The 14,399-nt window shown below is 44.1% G+C and overlaps 1 protein-coding gene and 1 pseudogene across 1 annotated transcript; one reads left to right on the top strand and one right to left on the bottom strand.

Annotated features, from left to right (window-relative positions):
• Nucleotides 1–712: 712 nt before the first annotated feature.
• On the top strand, nt 713–13,919 carry LOC148591374 (uncharacterized; annotated as a pseudogene).
• LOC148591375 (syncytin-2-like) lies at nt 5,798–7,051 on the bottom strand. The gene has a single exon (XM_088537685.1). It carries the CDS (start codon nt 7,049–7,051, stop codon nt 5,798–5,800), a length of 1,254 nt encoding a protein of 417 aa, XP_088393811.1.
• Nucleotides 13,920–14,399: the final 480 nt, after the last annotated feature.

The raw sequence follows: 14,399 nt of genomic DNA, 5'->3' as shown, positions 1-14,399 counted from the left end.
TGTGTTGCAAACGGCTATGTAGACAGGGGTTATTTTGCATAGCTGAAACCAAAAAGCATCACTAGATTAATTCGCTAATCTGCGAATAGAGAATCAATTTGGTGCTATTAGAAGGCATAAAATAAAATTGTGGCATACTTCTGCTGCTTTTGTAGAACAGATAGGTAGAACCTGCCAGCTGAGGCCTAAAAATTCAGAATAGATGTGCCTGGGGAGATGGAGAGAAGTAACCCAGATGGGGGGAAGCTCTCCAAGAATCTAGCTGAGGGAAAAGAACTGAAAGGAAAGGACCTAGGGGGGATGACTTGAAACGGGGACACTCCATTTTTTTTTTCTTTTTTTTAATCATATTCTAGTGGCACTACTTTTTAAAAAGAAAGCAATCAGCAGGAGTAGAGCTTCAATGAGATAAAATCTGGGGTTATGTAACACTGTTTAAAAGTCTTAGGAGTGCCTGGTGACGCCATCTTAAGTTAGTAACTTGCAGTCTTGGGGTGCAAAACTCTTCAATGGAAAAAAAAGGTGGAGAGGACTCTGCTTGAGGAATTTTATTTGGACCACAAAGATTTGAGCTGGATTTGCACACTACAGGAAACCTTCCTGGATGTTGGATGTTGCAAGCAGCTGAAATCCATCAATTTGGCTATCCCTCACACTAAAAGGCATAAATTTCTGAAGAACAAGAGCAGCATTTAAAGGCAGAAAAATAAGCATGAGTGGCTTTGAGAGCACAAGGCAGGTGAGTGACGGACGCTCAATGGTCTTGCTGCCCAGCAGGGGAGGTTGCACAGCCCTGGGACCTGAGAGCACCAACTGAGGATTTCTACAGAAGACAGAGAGCAGCTAGCTCCCCTGGAAGTTACTTCACCATGATAAGCAAATTTCAAGTATTTATGGCAATTTTGGAAAGCCACAGTTAGGTCATCATATCTTGCCCAGGTTCCTCCTTGGTTTTGTTTTCTTTTTCACCTTCATGAAAGCACACAGAACAACAAAATCTGACCATTCTTGTTGAGAATCGAAGCCCAGTATGCTATAGGAAAGACTTGAAAAATCTGGACATGATTTCATGATCTTACTATTTCTTTTTCTTTTCTGCCTGTGCAACTGCATTTATTTATTTATTTATTTATTTATTTTTGCAGGAAGGACAATTTGATTTTGATCACTAAATGTATTCCTGGTCAAATATTTCTGGGTGAATTCTATCCTGCTTGAATGATGAGTCACTCTTCCCCTTTTCATTCCTATCACAAAACCTCAAGCAAGCTAATGCAGGAGGCTGGGAGGCTTTAGGAGTATGAAATTACAGGACAGTGCAAAATATTTGAGAAATGGTGAGGGATAAAAAGGATATTTTTAATTGATCGAGTTAGGGTAAAGGAAAGCTAATGCAGTGGGAGAATATTAATACTGGGCAAGCATACAAAGGAAAAGGGAAATTGCAAAGACACTCTAAACCAAACTGATTTTATTGTATCAAAGGAATCAAATACTCATATTTTTTGCTGCTCCATGAAAATTTAGGGAGTAATACCATGTTCTTAACAGACAGGTCAGACCCCCAAATCTTTCAGTCTAGAGTTTAAAACCTCTTTCTTTACATGCAAAAAGCACTGCTAGAGAAACATTTCAAACTGCGGGCAAATTAAACACACATGTCCTCACTTGAAAATGTCAGCACAGGCAAAACAAAGGTACACTGAAGATAAATTTCAGTTTTATTGTGCTCGCTCAAAGGGAGCTTTGCAGTAGGAACTGGTCAAGCCTGTTTTAGGAAAGAAGGAAATGCAGCAATATCTGAGTGACCCTAAAGTGAGACCACATGAGCCGTGGTTCAGCAAGCTGTTGCTGTATGCATCCAGTTTCTATGGGATGGTCCAAATGCCTAAAACATGGAGGTTCTGCATTTTAAATCAAAGTGTCTGCTCCCCAGACTGAAGGTAGACACATGTCTAAGTGTCTCGCTGAATCAGAGCCAAGCACACACAGAGTCATGGCCTGAATTCCACCATCCGTCTGGCTTATTTTAAAACTGACCTTAGAAAACTCATTATTTGAAACTAAGCACCATTATTTCAGTCATCGTTTATTCTCTCTTTTTACAGCTTTCATTAAGGATCCTTTCTAAGCAGGCACAGCAGCAGCGGGAACTGCAGGTTTGCTCCACAAGGTGGCAAAATGCAATAAAGCGCATTCTTGTGCTTGTGCCCTGCAGTTGACCTTAAATAAAAAAAATCTGAACTAGATTTGATTCCCCTATCAGTGGAGGCTTAAAACAGAGGAGAAACGGGGTCTGCTCTGAATACTTTTTATGCGCTTGCTGTTGCCAGGGAAACCATTCCCTTGGTATCCCAATGCTGAGCATATCTTGCACTTCAAGCATTCTAGTTTCCAGAAAATTAAGACTATATCACACTATCATGGCGTGGAGAAACTATTAGGAAATGAGGACAAATGCTGCTTAAAATAATAGACTCCACTTCTAAAAATAAAGCATTTATTGAGATTATATTTAAAATATTCTGTATGTTTAATGTTTTAGGACTCAACCTTAGGATGTACGAAACTAGATTAAGGTACAAGGACAGATCCCGGTTCATGGTGAATATGCAGAAGAAGGCACCGACATTTAGTAGCTGTTTTCTTCATTATAATACAAAATTAACTGTGGGGTGTGCAGATGATAAAGAAGGTTATTAATAGCTGTGATTTTTTGTATCATGCCATAATAGCTATGAGGATGGTATATGGTTATCATCTGTGGATGATATTAGGACTAAATTATCCCTGATGTGATTTTATTCATTTATCTGAAACATCCAAGAGTGACTTGACATGGCGAATCACACATAGATCTTTGATCCTCTAGCAGTCGCTTATGAAACAGCAAATAAAGTTTTTCGGGGTGACCCTGGATGATCTAATATCAGATGAGAGACCCATAGTGTGTGTGCACTCAGTCTGAAATTGTCATTTTTGTGTTGTGTTCTAAATAACTGTGGTACCATAAATATAATAGGACTGTCATAAGGTTAAAAAAAATATATACCAGAAAAGGCTTTAAATGAGTACAAAAATGTTTGTTTGATATAGTACACATCAACTACTCTATGATGTTGTATTGCAGATGGAAATTTCTATGATCTGTAGAGTCATAAAAATCTCCTGTGGGAAGCAGAGGCCAGACCTTGAGAAAGAAGATGTTTGCCTGCCTAGGCTGAGCAATAAGGAGCATGGAGGCAGCTGCTCAGCCAGGTTCACAGGCAGCCCCCTCCAGAAACCTGTTGAAGGCAGCCGCTCAGCCGGGCTTGTAGCCAACTTAACCACAGACGTCCTCCAAACTAGCTTTGGAGGCCAAACACCCGGAAATGAGGAAGAAGAGGAGGAAGGCAGGACCCTCAAATTGAGGGCTGGGACCCCTGACCGGCATGCGCGCCTGTGAACCCAGGGGGGAGAGTTGCACAACTCGAGGCAGAGATTGTCCATCCCCCGGCCTGCCTCCTGAGTCGTACTGTCCCTACGTGCCAGGATGCACCGGGCATAAAAGTGGACAGTGCGGAGAGAGCGGGGGGAGGAGAAACTCCTAACTCTGAAGCCTACGCTGTCTCCGCGGGAGCCGGTCAGCAACTCTCTCTCTGATCTGCCAGCTTGAGAGGATGTTCGGGTGCAGTATCCGGCTGGCAGGTATCACCTTGTGAGTAGTTATCCATGCTTTGCTTCTTTTATGTGCTTTCACCCGAATAAATGCTCGATGTAGTCACCTCGTTCTGGCTGATTATTGCCGAATTTCGTGCCAATCCGGAACAGATATACAGGGAACAAATCTTCCTTCACAGCATCCTATCCATCCAAACCCTCACCTTCTAGGCTAGTTTCAAGCAGAGCATCAGGAGGCACTAGCAAGAATCTAAACAACAGAGCTGTCCCAATGATTGAACATGGAATATGTCTTCTTCCAGCTTTTCAAACCAATCTTTTCTTCATGAGCCCTGAAAAATACTAGGACCTGTGAAATAACCCCAATAAGAAGAATTCAATTATATTTTTATCCACTGTTCTGAGAGTGAAACCAGGAGATAAGGATGGAAAATTATTGTCGTTCATTGTTCTAACAAACAGTTTCATCAAAACATCTACATCCATGTATACTGAGTATACTTGTTTCGCATCCCGTGTAACAACGGCTGTTGTAAATATAGCAATCTTCATGGCCTCTGCCTTAAGCATCTGGCATGCTTGTCTTATAGTTATCCAGGAGGAGCTGGATGGGGGCCAACCACCATCATTAGTGTGGCGGTAAGTGAGTGTAAGAGACTGTTATGGGTAGTGTTTGACATTGTTGACACACCATTTACCTGGACAATGTCCTGGCATCTTATCTCTGGGAAGGTCTCTCACCATTTACCCCTCATAACCCTGGCATCTTATCTCTGGGAAGACTGTAATAGCAGCTATCTACTTGGCCTTGGAAGATCAGCTCTGAACAGCTGAGACCTGAACAGCTGATCAGACCTGAACAAAGACATCCTCAGCAGTGCCCACCAGAGCAGTTTACATGCGAATCGGGGGTGAAGCGGAATACAAAAGCACACATCCCGTACCACACAAAAAACACGTACCAGAAAACTTCGAGAAAATCGGAGGACTCTTTGAGAAGGGGGACATAAAAGGAACACATATTCCCCTCCCCAGCGTGCACCACCTTCTGTCGCAGAACATCACCTGCACCGAGACGCCTGTACCTGCACCGAAGTGGAGCCAGCGACACTTAGCCGGACTGGTGGTGGTAACGATAATCTTGTGGCATCTCTCCTGCTTGCTTGCTTGCTTATCTTTCTTTCCTTTTCTCTTCTTCTTCTCTCCGTCCTATTTGTGCTTATGAGAATAAAGCTAACAAGGTTGTATGGCATTTGACCCCATTTGTGTCTTCATCTCGCTCTTGGGATCGTATTGAAATCTCCCCTGACACTGGATCGAGACTTTTTTATTGGCGTCACAGACAGGATCCCTGGAGACGAGAGTGCCCTGCTACCTTGTTGTGAAACTTTTGTGTTAGTATAAACTGTGGTCTCCTGGGAGTGCATAGGGGAAACTTGGATATTAAGGTGTGACCCTCTCAGGATGATAATCCCTTTGTAGGAAAACTTTTGGTGTTGTGATGTTGCACCTTGCGAAAGAACGGACTCAGTCTGGGATGCAGAGTGAGACAACTTTATTCTCAAACCATCTCCTTTTTATACTCTTTTAACACAAGTGTTCCTAAAATTATAATCAATCAGCATCTTGCCAGATGTGCAGTTGTGGTTATCTTCTTCTCCTTGCTCTGTTCCTTATCTGCTAACAAGACATTCCACATGTGGTTGTAGTCCTCCTCCTTTTCTTGCCTTGTTCCTTGCGGATAAGACATTAGTCCTTGCGGGTCAGCCCATCAACCGTGCACTGCTAAGGCGTTCTTGCGATTAACTATCTACTAACAAGGCACCTATTATCTACTGACAAGGTACTATGCCTCCACATCTCCCCCTTCTTTATTTGTTTGTTGTATTGCCATAGCTGTTTTTAGCTGAACAGCCATAACTTGGTTAAAGGATCAATCAATCAATCGTTGAACACATGATAAGAAACAAAGCAGATAGATACACTAACAATAAGCAAAATACAGTTAGTACAAAATACAGGTAGAACAACAATTAGAAACTTTGCATTAACATAGCTAAGCAAAAGATTGTTTAGTTTGTTGCATTTACTCCCATGGTTTGATTCCAACAAGCATAACAGTGTCCTTTTCCCAAGGTCACTCCACCAATACTCTCGAGCCTGTCCTTGAGATCCCCAGATCTCCCCCTTCTTTATTTATGAAGAATGCTTGTTTCAAGGCACGGTCTATTAAATACTGAATTGTTTTTAACAAACATGGGATACAAATTAAAAGGCAAACAAAGATTATCAAGCACATCAAACCTATTTGCAATGATCCCTTAATCCACGCAGCTAATCCTAAATTCCCCAAAAGATTCCCAAAAATATTGAAACCATCGTCTTGACGTAACTTCTGCACTCCTTTTTGTAAATTTTCAATGCTTTTATGGATGGATTCTGAATGGTCAGATAAATTCATGCAACAAAGTCCATCAAAATCCTGACACCCATGGCCTTGTGCTAATAACAAAAAGTCTATAGCAGCTCTATTTTGAAGTGAAGCATGCCTAACAGAATTAACATCTAGCAATAGCCCACTCAGTGCCAGGGAAGTAGCATTAGTCTGTTTTGCCAGCCAGCAACCAAGCCTATTTAAGGTTACTAACGCTTTCCCTGATGCTACCCCGGGTGTAAATATAGATGCTGATACGATTTCTGCAGTGTTCCAAAATGTTACTTGGTCATCACACTCAGATTGAAAAGCGTGTATGGCTCGCTTGGGGCGTTTTCTATGGTTATTAATCATTGAAATGTTGGGTGTTAATAGAGTCAGCCTTCCAATGCTGCATGGTCCTCCGCATGCGCGAGAGGGGATACCAGGCCAGGCACGATCTCCACAAATTAGAAATAGGCCCTTTGGTAATTTGAGTGGGTATCTACCAGATAAGGTTAATTTTGCGGCAGTATAGTTGCACCATGCAATGGCATTTCTATACTCCGGTAGGGTAGCATTCAGCCATTGTATTTTATGTGGCTCCGGATCCTTTGGATCTCGTCTTTTGTATCCTGGGAGAGGAGGGGATACTTCTTTCCAGTTAGCCCACCCATCTGTATAGTTAAGATACACACAATAATCCATTTTTACTGATCCTAACAAATCTAGCTCTTGTGGCTCTATATTTATTTTTGGAAACCATGGGATCCAATTATTCCACTTATCAACTATGTCAGTTGGTTTATCACTTATGTATGGACGCCTTTCGAGGGGAACCTGCCAATCATCAACAGGTTGTCCTACCAGACAGGTTACAAAAGGATTTCCTGGACTAGATAATGACAAACATAACGTGTCCTGTCCCGTTTGATTGGCCAGAGTTACCCATATGTTAGTTTTAGGCTGGGGTGGCATCCACTGCGGTGTGGGTGATGTCAAGGTGCAGATGATGATGATGATTGTGATAAGAAAGGCTTGATCCATCGAGCAGGTACCCATCTTGGCCCTGTGCCTGTAGAAACACAAGCATATCCTCTACCCCAGGTTATTAAAGGAAAAGGCCCTTCCCACTGATTCGTCTGTGGGTTTTTGGCTACAACCTGGGCTTTTTCCTGAACTTTGTGTTGTCTGTGTGAATCAAAATGTCGGTATATAGGGGGTCCCTCTTCTGTCCAGTGATTTAAAAAATTCAACACATAGCAAGCTTTTGCTATGCGTTCCTGTGGGGATAACCCTACGCTCCCCTTTTTTTGTTTTTGTAGCATATTCTTAAGGGTGCCATGTGTATGCTCAATAATCATTTGGCCTGTGGGTGAATGGGGGATACCAGTGATATGTTGGATTCCCCATTGTTGAAAGAATATTTGCGTTTTTTGTGCTATATAAGCTGGACCATTGTCAGTTTTTATAGTTTTAGGCACTCCCAACATTGCAAAGGCCATCATAAAGTGTCGACATACATCTTTGGCCTTCTCACCTGTATGTACAGAAGCATAGATACAGGATGAGAAGGTATCAACAGAAACATGCACATATTTATATCTGCCAAATTCAGGGATATGCGTTACATCTGATTGCCAAATTTCAAGCGCAGAAAGACCCCGAGGGTTTACTCCAATGGATGGTACTGGTAAAATGCGCTGGCAGTCTGGGCAGGACTGTATGATTTGTCTAGCTTGTTCCTGAGTCAATTGGAACGACTTCTGTAACGCTTTTGCATTTTGGTGATAAAAGTCATGCGACAAACGTGCTTGTGCAAAGCGATCTGGCAGAACTACAGCTCCTGCGCTATCTGCTTGAGCATTACCTTCGCTAATAGGTCCAGGCAGTGAGGTGTGCGAGCGTACATGTTGGATAAAGTACGGATAAATCCTTCTGTTTAATAGCCATCTGAGCTTCCAGAGAAGCGCAAAGAGAGTCTCGTTTGAAACCTCTTTTAAAAAGGAGTGTTCTAATCTAGAGACTAACCTTGCGACATAGGCAGAGTCTGTTATAATGTTAACTGCAGAGGGCCATCGCGTAAAAACGCGGACGACCGCTGATAATTCCACTATCTGTGGTGAGCCTGTGACAACATGTACGTCGCTCTCCCAGTGCCCTTCATCATTTTTCCACAATACAACTGCACGCCCTGTCCTACCTGAGCCATCAGTAAATACTGTAAGAGCATCAGGTATTGGCATAAGGCTCAAATGGAAAACAGGTAATAGAGAAAGAGAGTTAAAAGACTGTATGATTTTATGTCCTGGAAAGTGGATACTTATTTGTCCTGGATAATCTGCCAAGGCACACTGAAAAACAAAAGACTGGTGAGTCAGAAAGGTTAATTGTTTTGTACTGAGCGGTAAATAAATAATATCAGGCTCTGTGCCATCTAGAAACATCAAACGCTCTCTTCCTTTTTGAATAACAATCGCGATCATATCAATAGCAGTGGTGACAGTTTTGCCAAAATTATGAGGTAGAAACACCCATTCTAAGATTATTAACGGACATGCGTCCTGTGGTATCCATTGTGCTAATAGGCCATAAGGTTGGAAGCTAGAATAAAAAACAAAAAGACTGATAGGATAGTTCTGCTTTCGTCTGTGAACAGTCTGAGTGGTTAATTTGTTCACAACTTTGTCAAGTGCAGCTTGCGCGGGAGGGGTAAGCTTCCTTGGGGATGTTAAACTCGTATCTCCTTCTAAAAGCTTAAATAGAGGATGTAATTCCTCCGTGGAAATCCCTAGGGAGGGACGGATCCAGTTAATAGTTCCCAAAAGTTTTTGAAGACCATTTAAAGTCTTTATGTCTGTTTTTAGAGTCAATAATTGTGGTCGAATTTGATGATCAGAAATTCTCCATCCTAAACATCGCCAAGGCGGAGTTTCCTGTACTTTATCTTCTGCAATTTTTAATCCTGCAGCCGATGCTGCTCGCGTAATCTGACGCAGAGCCTCTTGTGCCGTTTCCTTTTGCTCTGCAGCAATCAATATGTCATCCATATAGTGATAGATGAGGACGTTGTCGAAATACTTCCGTACTGGACTTAAGACCGCTGCCACAAATTGTTGACATAATGTAGGACTATTTTTCATGCCTTGTGGCAAAACTTTCCAATGATATCTGTTATGGGGTTCCATAGCATTGATGGAAGGTACAGAAAATGCAAACCGAGGTGCATCCTGTGGTGCAAGTGGAATGGTAAAGAAACAGTCTTTCAAATCTATTATGATCAAAGTCCATGTTTGAGGTAACATCGCTGGAGAAGGGAGTTGAGGCTGTAAGGCTCCCATATCTTCAATGGCCTCATTGATTTTTCTAAGGTCATGTAACAATCTCCAGGAATTATTTTTCTTTTGAATTACAAAAACTGGTGTATTCCAGGGGCTTGTAGTAGGAACTATATGTCCAGCTTGCAATTGTTCATCTACTAACTTGTGTAACTGCAGCAGTTTATTTCGTGGAAGGGGCCACTGATCCACCCATACGGGCTTGTCTGTTTTCCAGATCAAGGGTTGGACCTGCTGCTGGATAGTAGCCCCTAAGAAAAATCCGTACTTAACTGCATGCCCCATTGACTCAAACAGTCTCTCCCCCACAGGGTAACGGATCCAGGCAATATAAATGGTCTAATGGTTGCGGTTCTCCCTTCCGGACCAATAATATTTATCAGTCTTTCGCTTTGCATTGGGGTACTCTGCCCACCAATTCCCGAAAGCGATGTATGCGCATTCACTAGGGGTAAACTGTTTGGCCATTGCGAGGCAGCGATGACTGTAACGTCCGCTCCGCTATCTAAAATTCCTTGTGCATTAAACTTTATCACTCCTGATTGTAGTGTACAGGATATCTGTGGATGATTCATAGTTATCTGTTGAGTCCAGAAAATCTCTGGTTGTCCCGTAGACCCAAAAGAGCCTATGCCGCATTTAGTTTTTGCAGCATTTGGTGTCTGTGGTAAAAAGTATACTAATTGTGCTATTCGGCTTCCCGCTGGCACAGTACAGGGGGGTATCAGAGTCCATACCGTTATCTTTATTTCTCCTTTGAAATCTGCATTGATAACTGCAGGTAACACAAACAGCCCTTGTCTGGTTGTTGAAGATCGCCCAATCAATAGTGCTGCCATTCCTCGCCCCAGGGGGCCATGGACACCAGTTGGAATTAGCACAACTGATGTATCAGTAATTAGCACTTCTATTGTGGTGGCCAGGTCCACACCGGCGCTGCCGCTTGTGCTGGCACACAAGCGGCGGCTGCTTCCTGGTGAGTCCGCTCTGAGGGGTGATTTGCTGTCATGGCGCGACCCCTTGCCGCGCTCCGCTTGAAGTTCCCCGAAGGGGCTAGCAGTCGACCTTCCTTATCAAATTTCGATCGACACTGATTAACATAGTGTCGTCCTTTGTGACAGCGCGGACATATTCCAGGCACTCCTCTGTTTGCTTGCGTTTTTGGACAGTATTTACGGATATGACCAAATTGGCCACAAGCAAAGCATGGAGTTTTCATAGACATTGTTGCAAACGTCTCGGCCATCAAAGAACATTCATACAGTTTAGAGCCGACGTTAATGCACGCCTTCAGCATGTCATCAATAGTAGGATCCTTTAGTGTTCGCAAAACTCTCTGGCAATCAGGGTTAGCATTCTCAATTGCTAGTTGTTTAAAAATGTAGCTTCGTGCTTGTTCATTATCAATTTGCTTCTCCAGAGCCTCATTAAGCCTATCTAAAAACTTCATGTAAGGCTCATTCGCATCTTGTCTTATGGTAGCAAAAGGCTGTCGTTTACCAGCCTCCGGGACGGCCTTAAGGGCGCGGAGAGCAAGTGCCTTAACTTGCTGCAGGCCCTCAGGGGGAATTCCTGCTTGTGCTGTTGTGGCACTGTTGTCACCCTCCCCCATTAGCACGTCCACAGTAACAGCCCGTAATGGACCTCTTTTTGACTGGCGCTGGTTTTCCTCCCCCTGTGCTCGAGCAAGCTGTCTCATTTTTGACTCCCACATCGTATATTGCATATCAGTCATAATCAGGTGAAACAAAGTTTTAAAATCGTGAGGAGTAAAAACCGAAGAATCACAAAGAGTTTGTATAAGGTGGGTGGTATATGGTGCGCCAAGGCCATGATCTGTCACCGTGCGCCACACATCCTTAATAAGATTGTATGACAATCCTTCCCAGCGCGGATTCTGGTCTGGCGCATAGATAACGGGGAAGGCTTTCAACATGCCCACATCCCCCGCCTGTTTTGCTCCTCGTTTTACTGAAGCCCATTTATCATGCAGATCCAGGGAGTATAGGTCTGGTTCCTTCTCAGGGTTAATAGGACCCAGGTCAAAAGGATCATCGTCCTGGTCATCAGGTGACTGTACTGTGAAGGCTTTTGCAGCGCATTTTGTTTCCTGATTCTCATCAGGACATGATTGAGGTAATGGAGGCGCGGAGGGGATGGCAGGAGCCTCGACTCCGTCATTTGTGTTCAACTGCGGCCCACTGTGAGATTTCAGCGTTTCGAATACAACTCGCCATTGTGGCAACAGGCCATCAGCAGCCTTATCACCGCGAGTGGCACAGTCCCATAATCGGACCCCAATTTGGTCCCACTTCTCCTTATCAAATATGTTCTTACTGTTCACGGAGGGATCATTTTTAGAAGCCCATGCAACAACCTTTTGTAGATCTTCCTCATCTAATTTCTTGCCCTGTTGTTTTAAGATCTTAGAAAAGACTTCTAAAACATCTTTTTGTTCCTTCGTTAAGTGTAGCCCCATAGTCCCCAGCTGCTTACCTCTTTCCTTTCAAGAGGTGTTGGTGTGCACACAAAGGACGCTTCCTTTCAGCGTGATCCTTACGCTTCCTTTCAGCGTGAATCCCGGGAGTTCAGCTGGGCGGTGCAGCCAAGAGACAGCTAGTCTTCGAGCCCCACGTTGGGCGCCATTTGTTGCACCTTGCGAAAGAACGGACTCAGTCTGGGATGCAGAGTGAGACAACTTTATTCTCAAACCATCTCCTTTTTATACTCTTTTAACACAAGTGTTCCTAAAATTATAATCAATCAGCATCTTGCCAGACGTGCAGTTGTGGTTATCTTCTTCTCCTTGCTCTGTTCCTTATCTGCTAACAAGACATTCCACATGTGGTTGTAGTCCTCCTCCTTTTCTTGCCTTGTTCCTTGCGGATAAGACATTAGTCCTTGCGGGTCAGCCCATCAACCGTGCACTGCTAAGGTGTTTTTGCGATTAACTATCTACTAACAAGGCACCTATTATCTACTGACAAGGTACTATGCCTCCACATCTCCCCCTTCTTTATCCCCCTTGTGATAATGTTCCCTCCCGGGTTGGAGGAATTGAGAACTTGTATGATCTTTTAGAGGCGCACCGATCTCGCCCCTCACCGGAGGGACAAGATTGGGCAAAGAACCATTGGTTTCAACCACAGAGTGTGGTAGATAGGATAAGAGTATTGCAGAAAGAAGCTAAGGTTAAGAGGGGGAAGGGAAAAGCTATAATTTGTGCAGTGCTGGGAGCGAGCCTGGCAGCTGCGGTGGAAGAGAGAAAGCAGAAGTTTTGTCAATCTGATACTCTGATAGACTCCCTGCAAGTGGCAGTAAATGCCCTGCAGGAACAGTTAAAGGAGAACAAACAATTGTTGGAGGAGGAAAGGAACCTAAATATGATATTAAAGCAAGAGTTGAGGAATCAACTTTTGAGGGAAGGAGATGCACCGTCAGAAGTAGGAATGATGTGTGCAGAGAAAAGGATACAGCAAATTTATCCCCAGGGAAGTTTGCAGAAGGTCAAAGAAGCTGCATAAAGCCCCTCCCATATGTGTCCGCTGATTAAAACAGAGTATGTGTATGAGGACGATAGTGATGACCGTCCTCAGGTTATCACCAAGGAAGTCCCATTCACTGCAACTGAATTAGCAAAGCTGAGAAAAGATTTTGCAATAGTTGCAAAAGAATCAGAGACAGAATATGTGTGGAGCGTGTCTTTCTCAGGAAGGGATGGAATCTTGTTGTCAGAGAAAGAAGCAGAAGGATATTGGGGTCCGGGTGTGTTTCTGACCACAGGCGACCGCTGAGCCCCATGGTCATTGACTCAGAGAGCTGCATAGTGGGCCAGAGGGCTGAACCCCTTGGAGAGGGGAGATCCCCTTGCCATAACAGTCACAGTGGATCAGTTAGTGGAAAGTGTGCAAAAGGCAGCCTGTCTCCAGATGATGTATGATCAGGAGCTGAAGCCCAGCCAGGGTTCCCCAATGATACTGCCTGTGGACCCAGAGAGGATGACTCCCCTGATACGAGGACTTCCTGACTCCCTGAAACCCATTGGGATTCAATTACAAGGGAGGGTTCAGAACATCCCCGATGGAGAAAGAATTATGGCTGCTCTGGAGGGGATAGTGACCCCTGACTATGAGCGGCCAGGGAGGAAAGTATGGACATGGCGGGAGGTAGCCCAGGAGTTGATTAATTTTGGGAGAAAATACGGCCCTGTTGCTGGACTGCCCCAAAGAACTGAAACTAGGGTCCTACGAGCTGCAGAACGGGTTAGTGGGAGGCAATCACCCTCCAGGAAGTGCCAAGACTTGGGGTCAATCCAAGATCATAATTCCGGGAGAGAGAAACCCCTAACTCGACAGGGGCTGTGGCTGCTAGGTCTTCAGAAAGGTATTCTCCAGGATTTGATGGATGGACTCTCGACCAAAAAATTAAGAATGAATAGTGCAGGAATGGTCAGGGAAAAGGGCTGTTTTCATGCCAACTCCCAATGCCCCCCCCTTAATAGACCTTGAGAAGGAGATAACTGCAGGAAACTAATCCCTCCGCCCCCTGAGGGTGAGGGGGGAGGCGGAGGATGGATGTTTGTTAGGACCAAGGAAAAGACCAGTAACTTTTTTAATTGATACTGGAGCACAAATTACTGCGCTAATGCGGACCGAAGCAGAACAATGTGGAATCTCGATTCCATCTAGAAATCTAATTGTTTTAAATGCCTTGGGGAAAACACAGTCGGTGCCTATGACTTCAGTGACACTATGGTTACCAGGAGAGGAAGATCCCGTCAACACCCTGGTGGCCATAGGATCTTTTGAGATGAATCTCCTAGGCATAGATGTTTTGAAGGGGAGGCAATGGCGTGATACCCAGGGAAACTTGTGGTGTTTTGGTATTCCCCAGGTGTTGCCTGACATTGGCAATCGACTCCGTCTACCGAGGCGGCCAGGCACGTCCAACCCGTGCCTGGGCCAAAGAGCACAGACACCAATATGAGG

The sequence above is a fragment of the Tinamus guttatus genome, unplaced genomic scaffold, assembly GCF_059628265.1.
Source record: "Tinamus guttatus ecotype Peru unplaced genomic scaffold, ASM5962826v1 Tinamus_guttatus_pri_ptg000847l, whole genome shotgun sequence".
In the NCBI taxonomy this organism is placed as follows: Eukaryota; Metazoa; Chordata; class Aves; order Tinamiformes; family Tinamidae; genus Tinamus; species Tinamus guttatus.
Note: the sequence above shows the minus strand (reverse complement) of the source record. Positions and strands in the feature narration are given on the sequence as shown.

Bases quoted from the DNA above. Each gene is read 5' to 3' on its own strand.
- LOC148591375 (XM_088537685.1), bottom strand. From the start codon at position 7,051: ATGCCACCCCAGCCTAAAACTAACATATGGGTAACTCTGGCCAATCAA.